General features: G+C 31.2%; 1 protein-coding gene across 4 annotated transcripts in view; it reads left to right on the forward strand.

Annotated features, from left to right (window-relative positions):
• The first annotated feature begins 539 nt into the window (after positions 1 to 539).
• Positions 540 to 15,119, forward strand: part of LOC127703210 (F-actin-monooxygenase MICAL1-like) — a 37,797-nt gene continuing 23,217 nt past the window's right edge. For 2 of the 4 annotated variants that reach the window (XM_052207733.1, XM_052207736.1), the window contains exons 1-6: positions 540 to 655; positions 4,333 to 4,556; positions 10,705 to 10,912; positions 12,014 to 12,121; positions 12,918 to 13,019; positions 15,059 to 15,100. In XM_052207733.1, coding sequence (XP_052063693.1) covers positions 4,341 to 4,556; positions 10,705 to 10,912; positions 12,014 to 12,121; positions 12,918 to 13,019; positions 15,059 to 15,100 — 676 coding nt within the window. In that variant the 5' untranslated portion in view covers positions 540 to 655; positions 4,333 to 4,340. Of the gene's footprint in view, positions 661 to 3,479; positions 3,558 to 4,332; positions 4,557 to 10,704; positions 10,913 to 12,013; positions 12,122 to 12,917; positions 13,020 to 15,058; positions 15,101 to 15,119 lie in introns of those variants that run through there. The other 2 variants (XM_052207734.1, XM_052207735.1) reach the window with 2 other exon arrangements.

Consider the following 15,119-nt stretch of genomic DNA (forward strand, 5'->3'; position numbering starts at 1 on the left):
TATTCTTTGTACCCTCGTTGTTATTGCTGGTATTTGTTTTGCTACACACAAATGTAATAAATATGATATGTAATCTCTAATAATCAAGATTGAAAAGACCCTGTAACCCAAGATATAATTCATTTGTAGATCTATGGTTTCAACGGAACATCCTGAGCGATATGTTCTCTAAATGTAACATGAAACTATAGAATATATATAATTTCCCAGAAGTTAAACTGAATGTGACAGTTCAAAGAAATTGCAGGGATTAACAGTTCTTCATAACCTTAAAGTTAGCATGGTTAGAAGGTAAATTAACCTGTTTAAATTTCTCACTATATTTTTAAGTTATTTTTGGATTTTAAATATATAAACTATGCAATAACAATTTAGCTTGTTATGTTATACCTGTGATTTGATCAATGGTCGTTTTAAGACGAATACAACATGAACCTATCAAAAATCAGTTTTATCAGATTCCAGGAAATCTTTGTTTCAAGATAGTGATAATCCTACTTTTATTCTTACAATATTTTTTAAACCAGTACAGTCACAAACACACATTATATTGACTTACAATGTTTAAAATTTAAATCCCGATTAGTCCTCAAATAAGCATTATTTAACAAATAGTTGTGCTGGAGCTAGGAGCCAGAAAGGTCTACTGGCGAAGGTAAGGTTTGTTTTATTGAACGTTTTTGTACCATCATTTAAAATATTATTTTAATGTCACTTAAAGTTTTATAATACGTTCTTGTTGGATTGCAATTGTCTTGTGGAGGATTTGTACTATAGAAGGAAAACCACTTTCGTTTTAATGCATTTGTCGTATTTGTTTTGGTACCGTCTACCTACAGTTGTAATATGTTGTCGATGTATGCACGTTGCACAGAGTGAGATTATTGTTAACAAGGTAATTATCTTATCCGTACTTGCATAATCCATGAAACGATCTGAAAACCATATCTCCTTTATACATTCGATTTCAAAGATGAAATAAGCATTTAGTAATGTAATGTCGTCATTACAGGCTAGAGATATTACACTTTAAGTAGATAAAGTAAAAGTAGCCAAGCAAGTCTTGCAATAAATGCAATTGTGTTGCACATACATGACTTGGTATCCAAATTAATGTACACATTGCTCAGAGATCTCTGAGATAATGGTATTAATGAAATAAGATAGAGTTACCTTTTATAACTTTGTTTTCTTAAAATAATTTTTTTTCCATTTGTTTTTTCGTGTTCTTTTAATTTGAAAAGTGCATGTTGATTCTTGATTATGATAAAAGTTAATTCAAAAAGTGTTTAATTAAGCGTTGATATTGTATGCGTTTGAGTATAATTGTAACATGAATAGACATTTCATCAGTTAAAAGGATTTATCACATGAATTCAGGCTATACTGACAGTTTAAAGCACCCAATAACAAATTCATACAATGTACAATATAAACCATGCATGACAATGATTTCTTTCAGAGATAAAGTTACTCTGTATGTTTAAGTTTTCCAAATGAATAAACTTTAAAAACCTGAAATCCCTTCAAATAAGAAAACGTGCAATTCCATAAATTTAGCAACAAAATTGACTACCTGACTTAAAATAATGCATACATGAAAAAATTGTGAATAAAGTGTAAAATACGCATTTTAGGACCCCTTTTTATTGCGTTTGTTCTAAACCTGAAATAAAATTGTCATTATCAAGTCAAAAGCGAATTACTGTAGTTGAAATTTTGTTAATCCACGTGACAAAACATTGAATTGCGTTTGAGATGTGTTGGTTCAACAAAAGGTGATAGATGATCTGTAACAGTTATTCCTATTTTGGAAACAAATAGGTCTTTGGATATTAATAGCAATCTTTTACACACGTGGAGAAGATTCTGCTTATCCTTTCGGAGCACATGAGACCACAACCGGTTTTTGGTGGGGGTTAGAGTTACTCAGTCTTTATTTTTCTATGCTGTGTTTTGTATACTGTTCGATCTGTTTGATCGTTTTCGTTTATTGACACTGGGTTGTCGGTTTATTTTTCTACATACGAGTTTGAATTTCCTTTTGGTATATTTCGCGCCTCTCTTTTAACACAATTTTTGTGCTTAAAAAGTAAAAGATGACTTGTTGTGCTAGTTTCGTCAATCAAAACATTATACGCATGGTTACCTTGGAAGACGGATGGAATTTGTTTCCTTTTATCAATTTATTTAAAAGTGACGTTTTTCGTGCAGTAAGGAAATATTGCCACTTCAGTAAGAAACCTATCAACATGTTCGTGCTTCTATAAATGTGGTAATAGATTCAGGAAAATTTGCCCTACCTCTTTAGAAAGTGTTAGAATTTAAAAAGCAGTTGGCAAATAAAAAAAAATTAGACTACTGAACATATACACAAAGACAACGCCCAATATGACAGTTTAATGCAATTGCCTATTTGCCAATCCGTTACTAACCCTTTAGTAGGGATTTTTTTTTAATTTGCTTTCACTTAGGACGATTGACATTAATTTCGATCACATTATATAGCACAACTACCAAATTTAAATGTTTGTAATGTGTGTAATCTTTAAGTTCTTCAATTCGTTTTTTATTCTACTAAATGTTATGTCCAGTGTAGTTTTGTGTGTTGAGGGGTCGAAACAATAGATCATATATTTTTGACTTGTCCATTTATATCAAAATTATGGGACGATGGGAACTCCTGGATATTTGAAAAGATAGAACAAACCAATATGATAGCGCTTAAAAATTCTTTAAAAGAAAATTTATTTTATAAAAGTAAAAGACTCATTAGGACGGATAAATGCTGGAACCCCTGGACTCCTTTATTGTCATAACAACAAAAATAAACAAAAGACACCATATGTTGTATAAATCAAAAATATGTACTATCGATCCAAGCAGCCTTAAGCTATAGATATATCTTCTGCCTATATATTATATTATGCATAAAATGTGGATAACTTACTACCATGTCCATGTGCAAATAAAAAGAAATTCATTATAAAAAAAGTTATGTCCAGCTCAAAACTTTTGCTATTTATAAGTAATTTTTTTAATTGAGTTTTGGTTTAAACACCTAGTAGTCATGATTCCGCCGTTAAGGAACCAGTTTACAATTGGCAAAGGGTAAGATTCTGTGTTTAAAGTGTACAATAACATATGGCAAATACATGTTTACTATTGCAGGGATCAACAATTCTTGTTTACCCATACAAGGTAGAAAATTGAGTTTAAATAGCGCCTACAATTTTGAGCTATATTTAGATCAAACAATTTGATCTGGGTTTACCTGTTATTCAATCAATGGTGGTGTAAACAAAAGGCTATATATAAACCAGTAAAAAATATTATTTTTTAAAAGATTCAAGGAAATCAGATAATGTTCCTTTGATTGATTAAAAAAAAATCAGAAAACTGTTCTTCGAATTTTATTTTTGCATTATCATTATATTCTGAGCCTGGATGAACACTTGGTAATGACTTGCAAGACATATTTGTTTACAGATAATCATTGATCTACGTTTAGGTTTGCTGGGTTTATTGTTCATATATCACACAGGGATTTTGAGGAGGTAAGGTCTTTCGTCGTTGTATGTTGTACGCTTTTGTTGCGGCGATATGAAATCATATCAGTGTCACTGCAAAACCAAATAGATCATTGAGCATATCATCAACTAATGCCATTGTCATTGTGAACTATAAATCAGCATTTTAGATAAGATACTTTTTTATCGTAATTTTTTTTAATGTCTGAAGAGTATTATACGTATTATAATTTCATATTGTGTAGATCAATTACAATTACTTTGACTGTTGCCCATTTATGGCTACACTTAAAGCTAGGTTAAAGTGATATTCAATTTAAACGAATGGAATCTTTACGTTAAACGGTCTCCATGACACATGTGTTTATAATTATCAAATGTTTTTGTCACAAATGATCATTACAAACGGATATCACCTCCTTATTTTTTCGGTGAATTTGTTTTAAGCTTGAAAATGTATATACGATTCATCCAAACTTATAATCTGATTAAATACAGTCATATGTCCACGCTTCTCTTCAAGACGCATCTGACAACGCACCGTTCAACTTTCTGTTCTAATGACGTTTTTGAATCCTTTGGTTGTGTCGTAATTTTACACACCTTCAAATATTTAAAGGCCAGATTGCATTTGCCGATGAACTAGTTACTCGTATATATATATATATATATACAAAAATGCATGAAGTAAATACTATTTATCTTCTTATTTATAATGAAAACAAAGGTCTTGATATTGATTATACAGATATGTCAATAAATTTGATAACATTTAAACAAGTCGAGCTGTAATATTTTATAGGCTTTAGGATGGAAGAATTCAACGTTTTTACAGAGGCTCACACTTGTAAAGATACACTTAAAGCTTTTAGGGAATTGAGTACAAAACTTGGATTAGACGATACACCTCATGAACAGTTTTTTGACAAATTAAGATCAGGATTTTCCAACTGGAAGATTAAACGATTTTTAGATCAACTGCAGAAAAAGTTTGCCCCGAAAACACAAAATAGCGATGCTACAAAAGTAAGTATATAAGTGTATATAGTCTAAATTTACTCTTGTTTAACAATGTCAGTGCTTTAAGAGATACAGATAAATTTTCAACTTTAGTATACCACCATACCTTTATTCTTAATTGTTATTTTAAGATTACAGGAATATTTTTTAATGGTCGATATAGCTATGTTTTGAAAAACTTTGGTTAAATTCCAGGGACCTTGGTGGTCAAGTAGTTCATCTACAGCAATCACTATAAAAATAAGGAGATGTCGTATGGATGTAAGCAATTATAGGCAACCGGACGGCCGTCAACAATGAGAAAAACCCATACCGTAAAGTCGGCTATAAAAGGCCCTGGCATGAAAATATGAAACAATTTAATTGAGAATTGTCTGTCAATACTTAAGTTGTGAGTTTACATTACACGCTCATTACAGGTGTTTTCGACTGCAGTCTAAATTGATTAGGATTGCCTGTTTTCCTGTCGATTTTCTCCATCAATAAAAACTAACAGCCATGATGTAGCTAAGTGTGCTGAAAATAACGTTAAACACCAACAATCAATCATTAAATCATTGTTTTCATTTCTAAATATGGATTAGAAACTATGTAATAATATCACAAGATTTCAAACGTTAAAATGTCTGGCCTGCTTTACTGATGTTGGTAAACTTTGTGTGTTCATCACAAATATAAAGGGTTTTTTATAACTTAAACCAACCACTATTAATGATTCATGAACATGAGGTCATTGTCAGATGAACCTTGTCAGTCAATTAATTATATAAATACATAACAATTATCAAAAGGCCGTACACAGCAGTTGCCCTATTGCTTATAGTACATGAGCAGCGAACATACTAAAGTAAGCTCAACTTGACCTTTGAACCATGAAAATGAATTCAAGATCAAATCAACCTTACCAGACTGACACGTAGCTTATGATCATTCATTACAAAACATTTGACATATTATGATAATAGTATTTAAGAAAATCACTTAACATATATCTCTTAACCTTGAAATGAGGTCAAGGTAAGATATACCCTTTCTGTTGAACATGTAGACCTTGTAGCGATTGAAAAAAAGGCACTCTATATACCAAATATACCCCATATGCAGTAAACATTTAATTAAAAAAGTTTATAACTTGTCCTATAACAGACATGTACTTCATCTATAACTAGATAAAATTTTGAATTGTTAAGATATATTGTTACGTTTTTATCGAAAGGAGGCAAAGGGTAAATTTATTATATTTGATGAAATTTGGATTGAATGATATCAGTGGGACGTTAAGTGTTCAGGTTATCTTACAAACGACAACAAATATGCAAGTATCATAAATACTTTGATGATAAATACACTTTAGGCTGTGTATCTGAATTAAATGTAAATGACATCAGCTCTTTTCCGGGTGCTTCCACTATTCTGTCAATCCAATAGTCCGAATATACGTTTACTTGCCATAATACTTTATACTAAATATATTAATTACTTTGGTAGTTGCATAACTTTTAAATTCTTTTTGAAATATTAAATAAGATTTATTAAAAAAAAATACCATCGGAATAAAGAAGAAGGATAACTGAAAATGTGCATGACGTAATAAGCCTCAGTTTTTTGGCGTTGCCTTGACGTTGCGCACGGCATTGGTACCACTGAGCGTTACACGACGTCCCAATAAAACAAGGATGCTGACGTTGTTTCAAAGAACGTTTCAAGCATACAAGTTTTTTACTTATGTGAAAATGCCACTTTAAGTAACCATAGAATTTACATTCTTTTAAGAAGTCTTTATTTTGCAGAGATTTTCGTAGTCGCTTCGATTCATTATGTATTTTCATTTTGCATTAATAAATACAAACATTGATATCCAAATTAAAAAAAAATATTTTAAACACTCATGAAAAATTGCCCCTAACAGCAATGTTTAGCACTGAATAACAATTTGACGTTTTGAATCATTTGTATGTGAGAAGATTTAACATCTTTTTTGTATATTATTTAGCGTCTTTCATTTTCAAAATCCAGAATGTTTTGAAACTTCAAAACTGATTTTGATACAATAAGCGAAACAAATGCAGGGAAAAACTGACACTACCGTTTTTCACTTATGAAGAGTGTGCTTCCAAAATATTATGTGCATATATATCTGTATTATCCGTTTCTTCTTTTTCTCAAAATTAAGTAATGTTCTTTGTGCCGCAAAACTTCTTCAATCTTGGCTAGTAAAATTGTTAATACTTTGTTTCTTGTTTCTGTTTCTTCCCTTCTATTATTAGTTTCTTTTTGTCACGTTGTTGATGTTGGTATTTTCTCTCCCACAATTTGTCTTTTTAAAATTTAGCTAATATTCAAATGCTTCTTAATTTGATTATTTGAAAGATGTTGATAGACGATAGCCTGATATTTTTCTTTTCGTAATCTCATTTTATCTCCACTTTATTCATAAGAGGTCCGTTGTATTCATTTTTTTCTAAAAATAAAAGTCGCTTATACTAGTGTTATAATTCATATTTCATATATTATCGGTTTAACTCGATGAATCATCATCATATGCGTATTAGTTCACGATTTTGACATCAATAACAATTTTGTGGAAATTGTTTAAAATTGGCAATATTTTTTGATAAATCCCTTAGGAAAAACTTTATGGAATATGCATCACGTATGAAATAGAAATACGTGTACTTGTGCTGCCATTGTTGATTTTCAATATTTGAAGGTAGAACGGGGTTTAAATTATTAATTTTTTTATTGCAGAAAACTACAAATAATCGATTTAAAATTTTTACCATTATTGTTAGCAAGATTGAATGATGAATAAATGAAATTAATTTGTGAAATTTTCTTTGAAAAGAATAAATAATGAGCTTATTTTATGGTTACATCTTTTTCATTTAAAAAAAAAGGTTTCATTGATTGAAATTTTTAAATCATGGTTGTTTTATCAGGTAAATAATCCAGAATGTTTATAATTTATTTTATAAAGGAATTTACAAAACATTTACCTATTTTGTGATGAAGTAAGAAAACGAATATGGGGATTCCGTGTTTTATTTTTTGCTTTCGGAGAGCACATTATAAGAGCTGTCTTCTCATATATATATATTATTTAAAACTCTATCTTTTAGTTTTCTTTATATTCGCATAAATTTACATTTCCCGTGTATAATCCGTACAAAATCTGAACATTTTCCACAAACTTTTAAAAGCTCTAAAAAAAGGTCGGCGATCCATACTTTTTACTATGTTTTTGAAATTATAGCATTTTGGCAAAGTATGAAAAACTCTACCCCTTTTTATATGGACCCAAATAAAGCTACATCAACTGATATTTGACCAACAGCAGAGTGAAACCGATTTTAAAAAATATACTCAATTTGTTGTGACAAGATATATATTATTTAAGTAGCTGCTTTCGTAAATATACATGGATCAATGTTTTCTGAAAGGAAGTACTATGGACCAGGAGTGCATTTCATGTACGTTTTATACTATGAATTGGGTTTTTTAGCGCTTCCAATTTTAAAATATAACTGGGTATTGGTTAACACTAAATTTTCTTTGACATTTTTAGACCGTTTTCAAACGGGTTATCAAGTTACGGGTTTCGGGTTTCGGTTTTGAGTGATTTTGATTTTTTAACAAGTATAAAGGCAATATTCCAGCCATTTTTGTGACGTTTTGCGAAGAGAAAAAATAAATCTACTATACACAAAAATGAACTTTTCCACACAGCAGATTGGTTGATTGATTTTTTTGTGTTTAACGCCAAATTCAGCACGATTGGCTATTTCGTGGCGGTCAATTTTTATTGTTGAAGGAAGCCGAAGTGCTCAGAGAGAACCGCCGATACACACAGCAGACATTTTGGAGTTGATTTAGTGATAAAAAAGGAACTATGGTGTCAATTTGTTACACATACAGCGTGTTCAATGCAGTATATTTATTGTATTTAATATTCTTTCTTTAGTATTTCTATAAATTGGTTATGCATGCAAACAATGATGTACTTCCCACAAAATATACACTTTCAAGAAATATGGATAGGTTTTTTTTTGGAAGATATGGGGTAGAGTGCATGGTGACTTTTTTCTAAAGGGAACTTAAACTAGGTTAAAATGTACTTGGGAGTGTCTTTAAATTATTACACTGGACCTGCTACATACATAGTTGCGTGCAATCCATCATATTTATCGGACAACTATTACCCTAACACTCAAATTAATGTAAAAGACAAGTTTCAATTAACATTTTAATACTCGTCCATCGCATGCCTATGTAGCAGTAAATTCTGTTGGAGATTCGAGACAACAAACTCCATTATTCCACACATTACTTCTAGAAGTAACACTGCGACCTTCCTTTTCATACATATGTTGCTAGGTAGATGATAAGAGATTGTTCTACTCACAGTAAACATTTCTATATTTATATACTACATGGAGCTAAGAATACAAGTACGAAAACAAAATCCCGGCTCTGCAAACTGGCTAGAAAAATTGATTCACATATATAGTTCCGATTCTTTAATTGCAACGCTAGGAATTAAGGTCAGGGTGTAAAGCTTGGGTTTGAGTCGTTTATAATCTGGCTAAGGGAAAACAATTAGGTGAGCCCATTTTTGGATGCATTTTCATTTTTACTGTATGTTCTTTTTCTAAAAGTGAGACTGTGATCGTATGTGAACTTGTCTCACATTTTTGGCCTCGGAGCCTGGTCTTTGTCAAGCATCCGAGTTAAATATTTCGTCATATTTGAATTATTTATACAATGTAGATCTACTTTGATGCATATTTAAACAAGAACTTTATTTAATATAGATCAGATCATTTCATAAGATTAATTGTATGCCAAATATGCAAAAAATTAAGCGTTATCATGACGTGAACGTCAAATTACAGTTATGGGGACATGTTATTGGACATCTAAGTTCGTTTCGTATTTTATACCTGCAGCTCAAACAAAAATATATATCACATCATTTTAGAAGAAATGAAATGTATTTTCCGTTCATATCGGTTAAATAGTGTTCAAAATTGGGGATCAAATAAAATTTCGTTTAATAAACAGCCTCTGGGTTACTCTATGCGTCATTTTATCCATCGGGACATTTTATTGGACACGGGAAAACTGACGATGTTTTGAAAGTAAGACTGCAGTTATATAGTGATGACTTCATAAAGCTTCTTTAGGACATGTATAAATTTTCTGATAATATTAAAAGCCACTTTCATCTGTTATATCTTGTAATAGTGGAGGCCGAAAGTTTTCATAGGAGCTGAGCAGCTGAATGGGACATTTTTTCTCTTCCTAAGCTCAACGCTCCTGACAATCTTCTTTCACTCACAGTTAAAAACGTTTATGACGCTATTTTTCATCAATTGTATACAATACTGTTGTAAAATGTTATCTCATTTAACTTACGAACTAGTCCGCATTGTGATTTCAAAGACACAAACAAAACAAAATTGTAACAGCGGGACACCCTTAAAATGACGTTATAGCCGTCGAAATGAGCAAAGTTTTTCTTTACATGATATAAATAGCACAAATTCATCTAATTTATTGATTTCTGTGGTTTATTTCCTTTCGAATGATATACTTATCATGGATATATATTGTATAGGAAAAGAGCGTGAATTGGATTAACTCGCTATCTAACGCATTTTTTCAAAGAAGCACCGATACCGTGCGCAACGTTCTTTAATAAACTATTTATAAGTACACGTTAGCTGTTCCAAATCTAATATTAACCTCTCCTGACTATTCCGGCGCTGAATATAACGTTTGATCATAGAAGATTCCCTATGTTTTTAGCCCATAAGAAAAGAGAATTTTTATAGTCATATAATAAACTAAGATATTACCCTTTACTTAATCGGGCTACACAAAGTGCATTATACACTTTTGTTTGGTGGTTTCATATGTTCAAACTCGCAAATTTCACAAAGCACTGGTGGCATTTCATCATAACTCCATTCAGCACAAACGAATATCATTAAGCATATATCACACGTTTTCGTCGATACTATGCTGTATATGCAATTCATAATTATCTTATTCGTTTCCCAAAAGAATGTATAAATAATTGAATTGTATTTTCTCTAGAATCCCAAAGCTTTACCTTGTTGGAACTTGCATAAAGTGAATTTTGACATTTAAGGTACTAGTTGTTGGTGCAGGGCCATGTGGACTACGGATAGCTATTGAGACTGCCTTTATGGGATGCAAAGTTGTCGTGATAGATAAACGGGAGGCTTTCACAAGAAACAACGTACTCCATCTCTGGCCATTTACAGTTACTGATTTGAAGAACATAGGCATAAAACATTTCTTCGGAAAATTTTGCCAAGGGGAGTTAAATCATATAAGTAAGTCTTCAATTTTGAAGCTGAAATTGCTCATCTAATATATACCCTCGTTTGAATTTATCTATGACTAAGTATAAATACAGCAGATGATATTAGTTTAACATGTTTAAAGTTTTCCCTTGTAATTCCACAGAAGAGATGAATTCAAATATAAATGTGTATCTCATTATTTTCAAGAACATAAAGTCAAACAAAACAATCCTTTCACGCATGATACATATATCTGAATATTGTATTTGAAGAAGTTTCTTTAAACAAAAGCTATATCATATTCATGAATTTATAAAGATACACGAAACAATCAATCGGTTTTATTTTACTCGAATCATTATCATGTGATGACGGCTCTCAGAAATTTTTTTTTTTAAATTATATTCAAGCGATCATTTTTTATTAATCATACAAATACAGTTTACTCATTTCAGATGTCTCCTATAAAAGTGCAAACATTTTAGGTAAACAATGGCCATTGGCTTGGCGGGAAAACACTTTTATGATATCTCACATTGAATTAAGTGTTAGGTTTAATACAAAAATATTTTGAAATACATATTCAAATATTTGGTAGAATTATTACGTGACTTTATTGAAAAACGGGAATGTTTCATTCTCTTTAACAGTATTTCGTAACTCAGAAAAAAGGATCAATATTGTGTTATAACGATTAGTCGACAGTCATTTATATCCTTTCAGGTCATTATAGATACACGAGTAAATTATACAATATACAACTAAAGATTGATGCATTTTACAGCTTTATACTGGACAAATGCGTTTTGTCAACGATTCATACTCTCTTTGAACCATAGAAAATCTTATCCTTTTTATTGAATCGCTTTTCAAAATCTAAATACGGATCTCATTTGAAATATTCCCTTTTAAAGGTTCTTCTCAATGGTGACTTTGTAGAAGCGTCAAAAGGCTTTCTATGAAAGCTACGCTATATTTTTAATCGTGTGCTTTGTTGGGTTATGAAGATTTGACCTCTATAGGGCATTATATTTTAATTCACACTTCATTATGTTGTGTTTATTAAGTTAAACATGTAAGTTGTTAGTCACATATATTACTATTTACTAGATAACATTTTGCTCCTTTTAGGTATTCGTCGCCTTCAGATTTGTCTTATGAAAATAGCGTTGGTGCTAGGCGTAGAGGTTTATACCAGCGTTGAGTTTGATGGTTTGCAGTGTCCACAGAAAAATGGTGGTAAATATTTAGAAAATGCTAATTTAATCATCTCTTCGACGTTGTATGTTCAAATATTTTGACCTCGAGCATCATTGAAGAGAAATTAAATTATGAAATGTCATTCTTGTTCAGTAAAATTGGAACCGCTTATGTCATTATACCACTGTGTCGACACCTCTGCTAGTTCACTGTTAGTCTGACTATACAACATATATTATTATATTGAAATTTGCCATTATGAAAATTAGGTAATCATCTTAAATGACGGAATGTATCTTCGTCATGCAAATCTATGATTCCTTTTTCTGGTTTGACTATACATTTGGTACTTTTCGGTTTTATCAGCTCACAAATTTTCATTTTAATGTATGTTAATTTAATTTAATGAATGTATAGATAAGTTGGAAAATTCAATTTCCTTGATATACTGGCATTTACTAATGATGGTTGTTTAAATTATGAGAATATTCTATACACTGGCTTATTCATTTAAACTGAAATAAAGAAATTATATAGATTATGCATTAACAAATATCTGATTAAGTGTTTTCGGGAATTTCTTTTAGTCGAATATCAATGTGGATGATTGGTATTTGTGTTCATATATCTTATTGCAGTAACTTCTTTGCGTAAAAATGTAATCCCTTGATGCTTATCGTTATAATATCGTATCTCAACATAAAAACTAGAAATAAACGAAATCTGCCCACGAATCAATTTTCATACATCTTGTTTTTAATTAAGGTAGCAATATAACAGTTATTTCGTTTTCTGTAGATAAATACGATTATATCAATGATTTCTCGTTTTGAAGGATCAGGATGGAAAGCCGTTTGTAAGCCACAAAATCAAAAGGTTGCTGATTTTGAATTTGATGTTTTGGTTGCCGCAACTGGAGCTCGTGATGCTCTGTGTGGTAGGTAGTGAAAAAAAGTATTTTAAAAAGTTATCATGATTTTAAGAGTTTGAATACAAAGCTTATTATATTCATAGGCAACATTATTTTACCGATATGCAAATCTGATAAATCGGTTAAGAACATTAATGTGTGTAAACAAACAGAACTTTTTATATGGGACGAGATTGTCTCTATTACGATAAGAAAAACATTACACAGAATGTACATGCTAAGTGAATGAACATAACATAAAATTTAGGGTGTCCAAAGCGCTTTTCTGAATTTTACTTCCATCGGGAACGCTCAAACCTAAAATTTTGAAAGCCACGGATGTATTAATAAGTAGAAACGTTAAGAGCAATATAAGCATAATAATGTTAACTGAGTCTTAAGTATTCATTATTGAATTCACATTATTTTCTGTGTTACCTTATTGACTTTTTATCCGTTGCACAATATCTCCAGGCTACTTTAACGGATTCATATTCATTCTAACACACACTAACAGGCGTGTAGAATGAGGCCACTGTGGGTGAACATGTCACGAATTGGAAGTCTAGAGTTAGTTTACGTTGAAGGTGCAAACATTAGAAGAATCCAATGTCGCATACAATAATACAAGTTTTTAACTGTCTTTATGTCACAGTTTTTCCGATGATTAAATCTCATTAATCGATTAAGAAGACAAATCAAGGTAACAAAACACAAACTGAGGGAATTGCATGAAATCGAAGAGGCAAGGAAGGCGCGTCTACAGGATAAGCGTCTTCTCCTATACACCAAATCTAGGTCCCTAGCTCTTTCTCTATATTCAAATTTTTAAAAAATATTTAAAACTGAAATAAATATTTGTTTCACATTGATAAAAAAGAGGCAGAAGATACCAAGGGGATACCAGTATGCAAAACTCATTACTCGAAGAAAGACTTACAATTCCATGGCAAAAAAACAACGAAAAGACAATTGCACAAAACACCAATGTAACATAGAAAACAAAGACTGAACAACACGAACCCCTCAAAAACTGGGTGTGATCTCACATGTTCCAGAGGGTGAAGATATACTAACCCACTACAATGTAGTAGCACCTTTTAAGTTGATCATGGTAAGTATAAATTCGGTGATGGGTCTATTTCGTTGATGCCACAGTCGAGGACGAGAGGACGGGATTGTGTTTACAACAACTCGGTGGTCATCTGTAACTTAGATATGCTGTAACTGTCAACCAACTCATGATGACGTCCGTAAAACTTCAAAACGATGACTTCAACTGTACCACTTGGAACTCTTGGTTCAATACCTTCCTGGCTAGTGGTATCCTTTAATCAAGGATAAAAAGATACAAACATCTGGTTACAAATTACATTTTGTGGAACAATTTGACCAAGAAACTTCCTGAAACTATTTTTCTATTCACAACATATTAATTTGTACATTTGGTGCACATTCACAGGAAACCCACTCACTCTGTTGATCTTCTAACTGACTTGTTTCTTTGTTTAGACATCATATAATTGCTTATGAAAAATATTGTGAAGACGTTAGCATATTCCTGAAATTTCAGGATCATTTATATGTATGATTTCCTGTTCCTAAATAATTCAATAATCTATGATTGTTGGTATGTTTATCCCATTAATCCAATTGAAATTAAAATGAAGGTCCCCACAAATACATTTTAATCTAATTCATATAAAACAACTGTGATTTAAGGTCGGTCGAAAAGCTGATTTTAGTTTTCCAATTGTGAACGTTGTCTGTTTGGTTGTTCGACTTTTTGTTTTTCATTGTCCCTTGGTATATTCTTCTATTTTTTTTTTATTTAAATGTAATGTTTGCAGGGATAGGAAATGTGTTTAAAATAAATCATTTAAAATTACCCCCCAAAATGTTTAACACCTCATCATCCTCAGTAACGTATGTTGCGGATTTTCAATTAGTATGTTTACGTGCTTGAAAGTTGTTTCATGGGCCATCGTACAACATCTTCTTATTTTTATATTAATACTCTAAAATAGAAATACAGAGTTGTGATCGTTGAAAACCTTATATTTCAGAATACAAACTTCGATTTGAAAATGGAACAGTCATTAAACAAGGTTAATATATTAGTATAGA

This window comes from Mytilus californianus, unplaced genomic scaffold (assembly GCF_021869535.1).
Source record: "Mytilus californianus isolate M0D057914Y unplaced genomic scaffold, xbMytCali1.0.p SCAF_5, whole genome shotgun sequence".
NCBI lineage: Eukaryota > Metazoa > Mollusca > Bivalvia > Mytilida > Mytilidae > Mytilus > Mytilus californianus.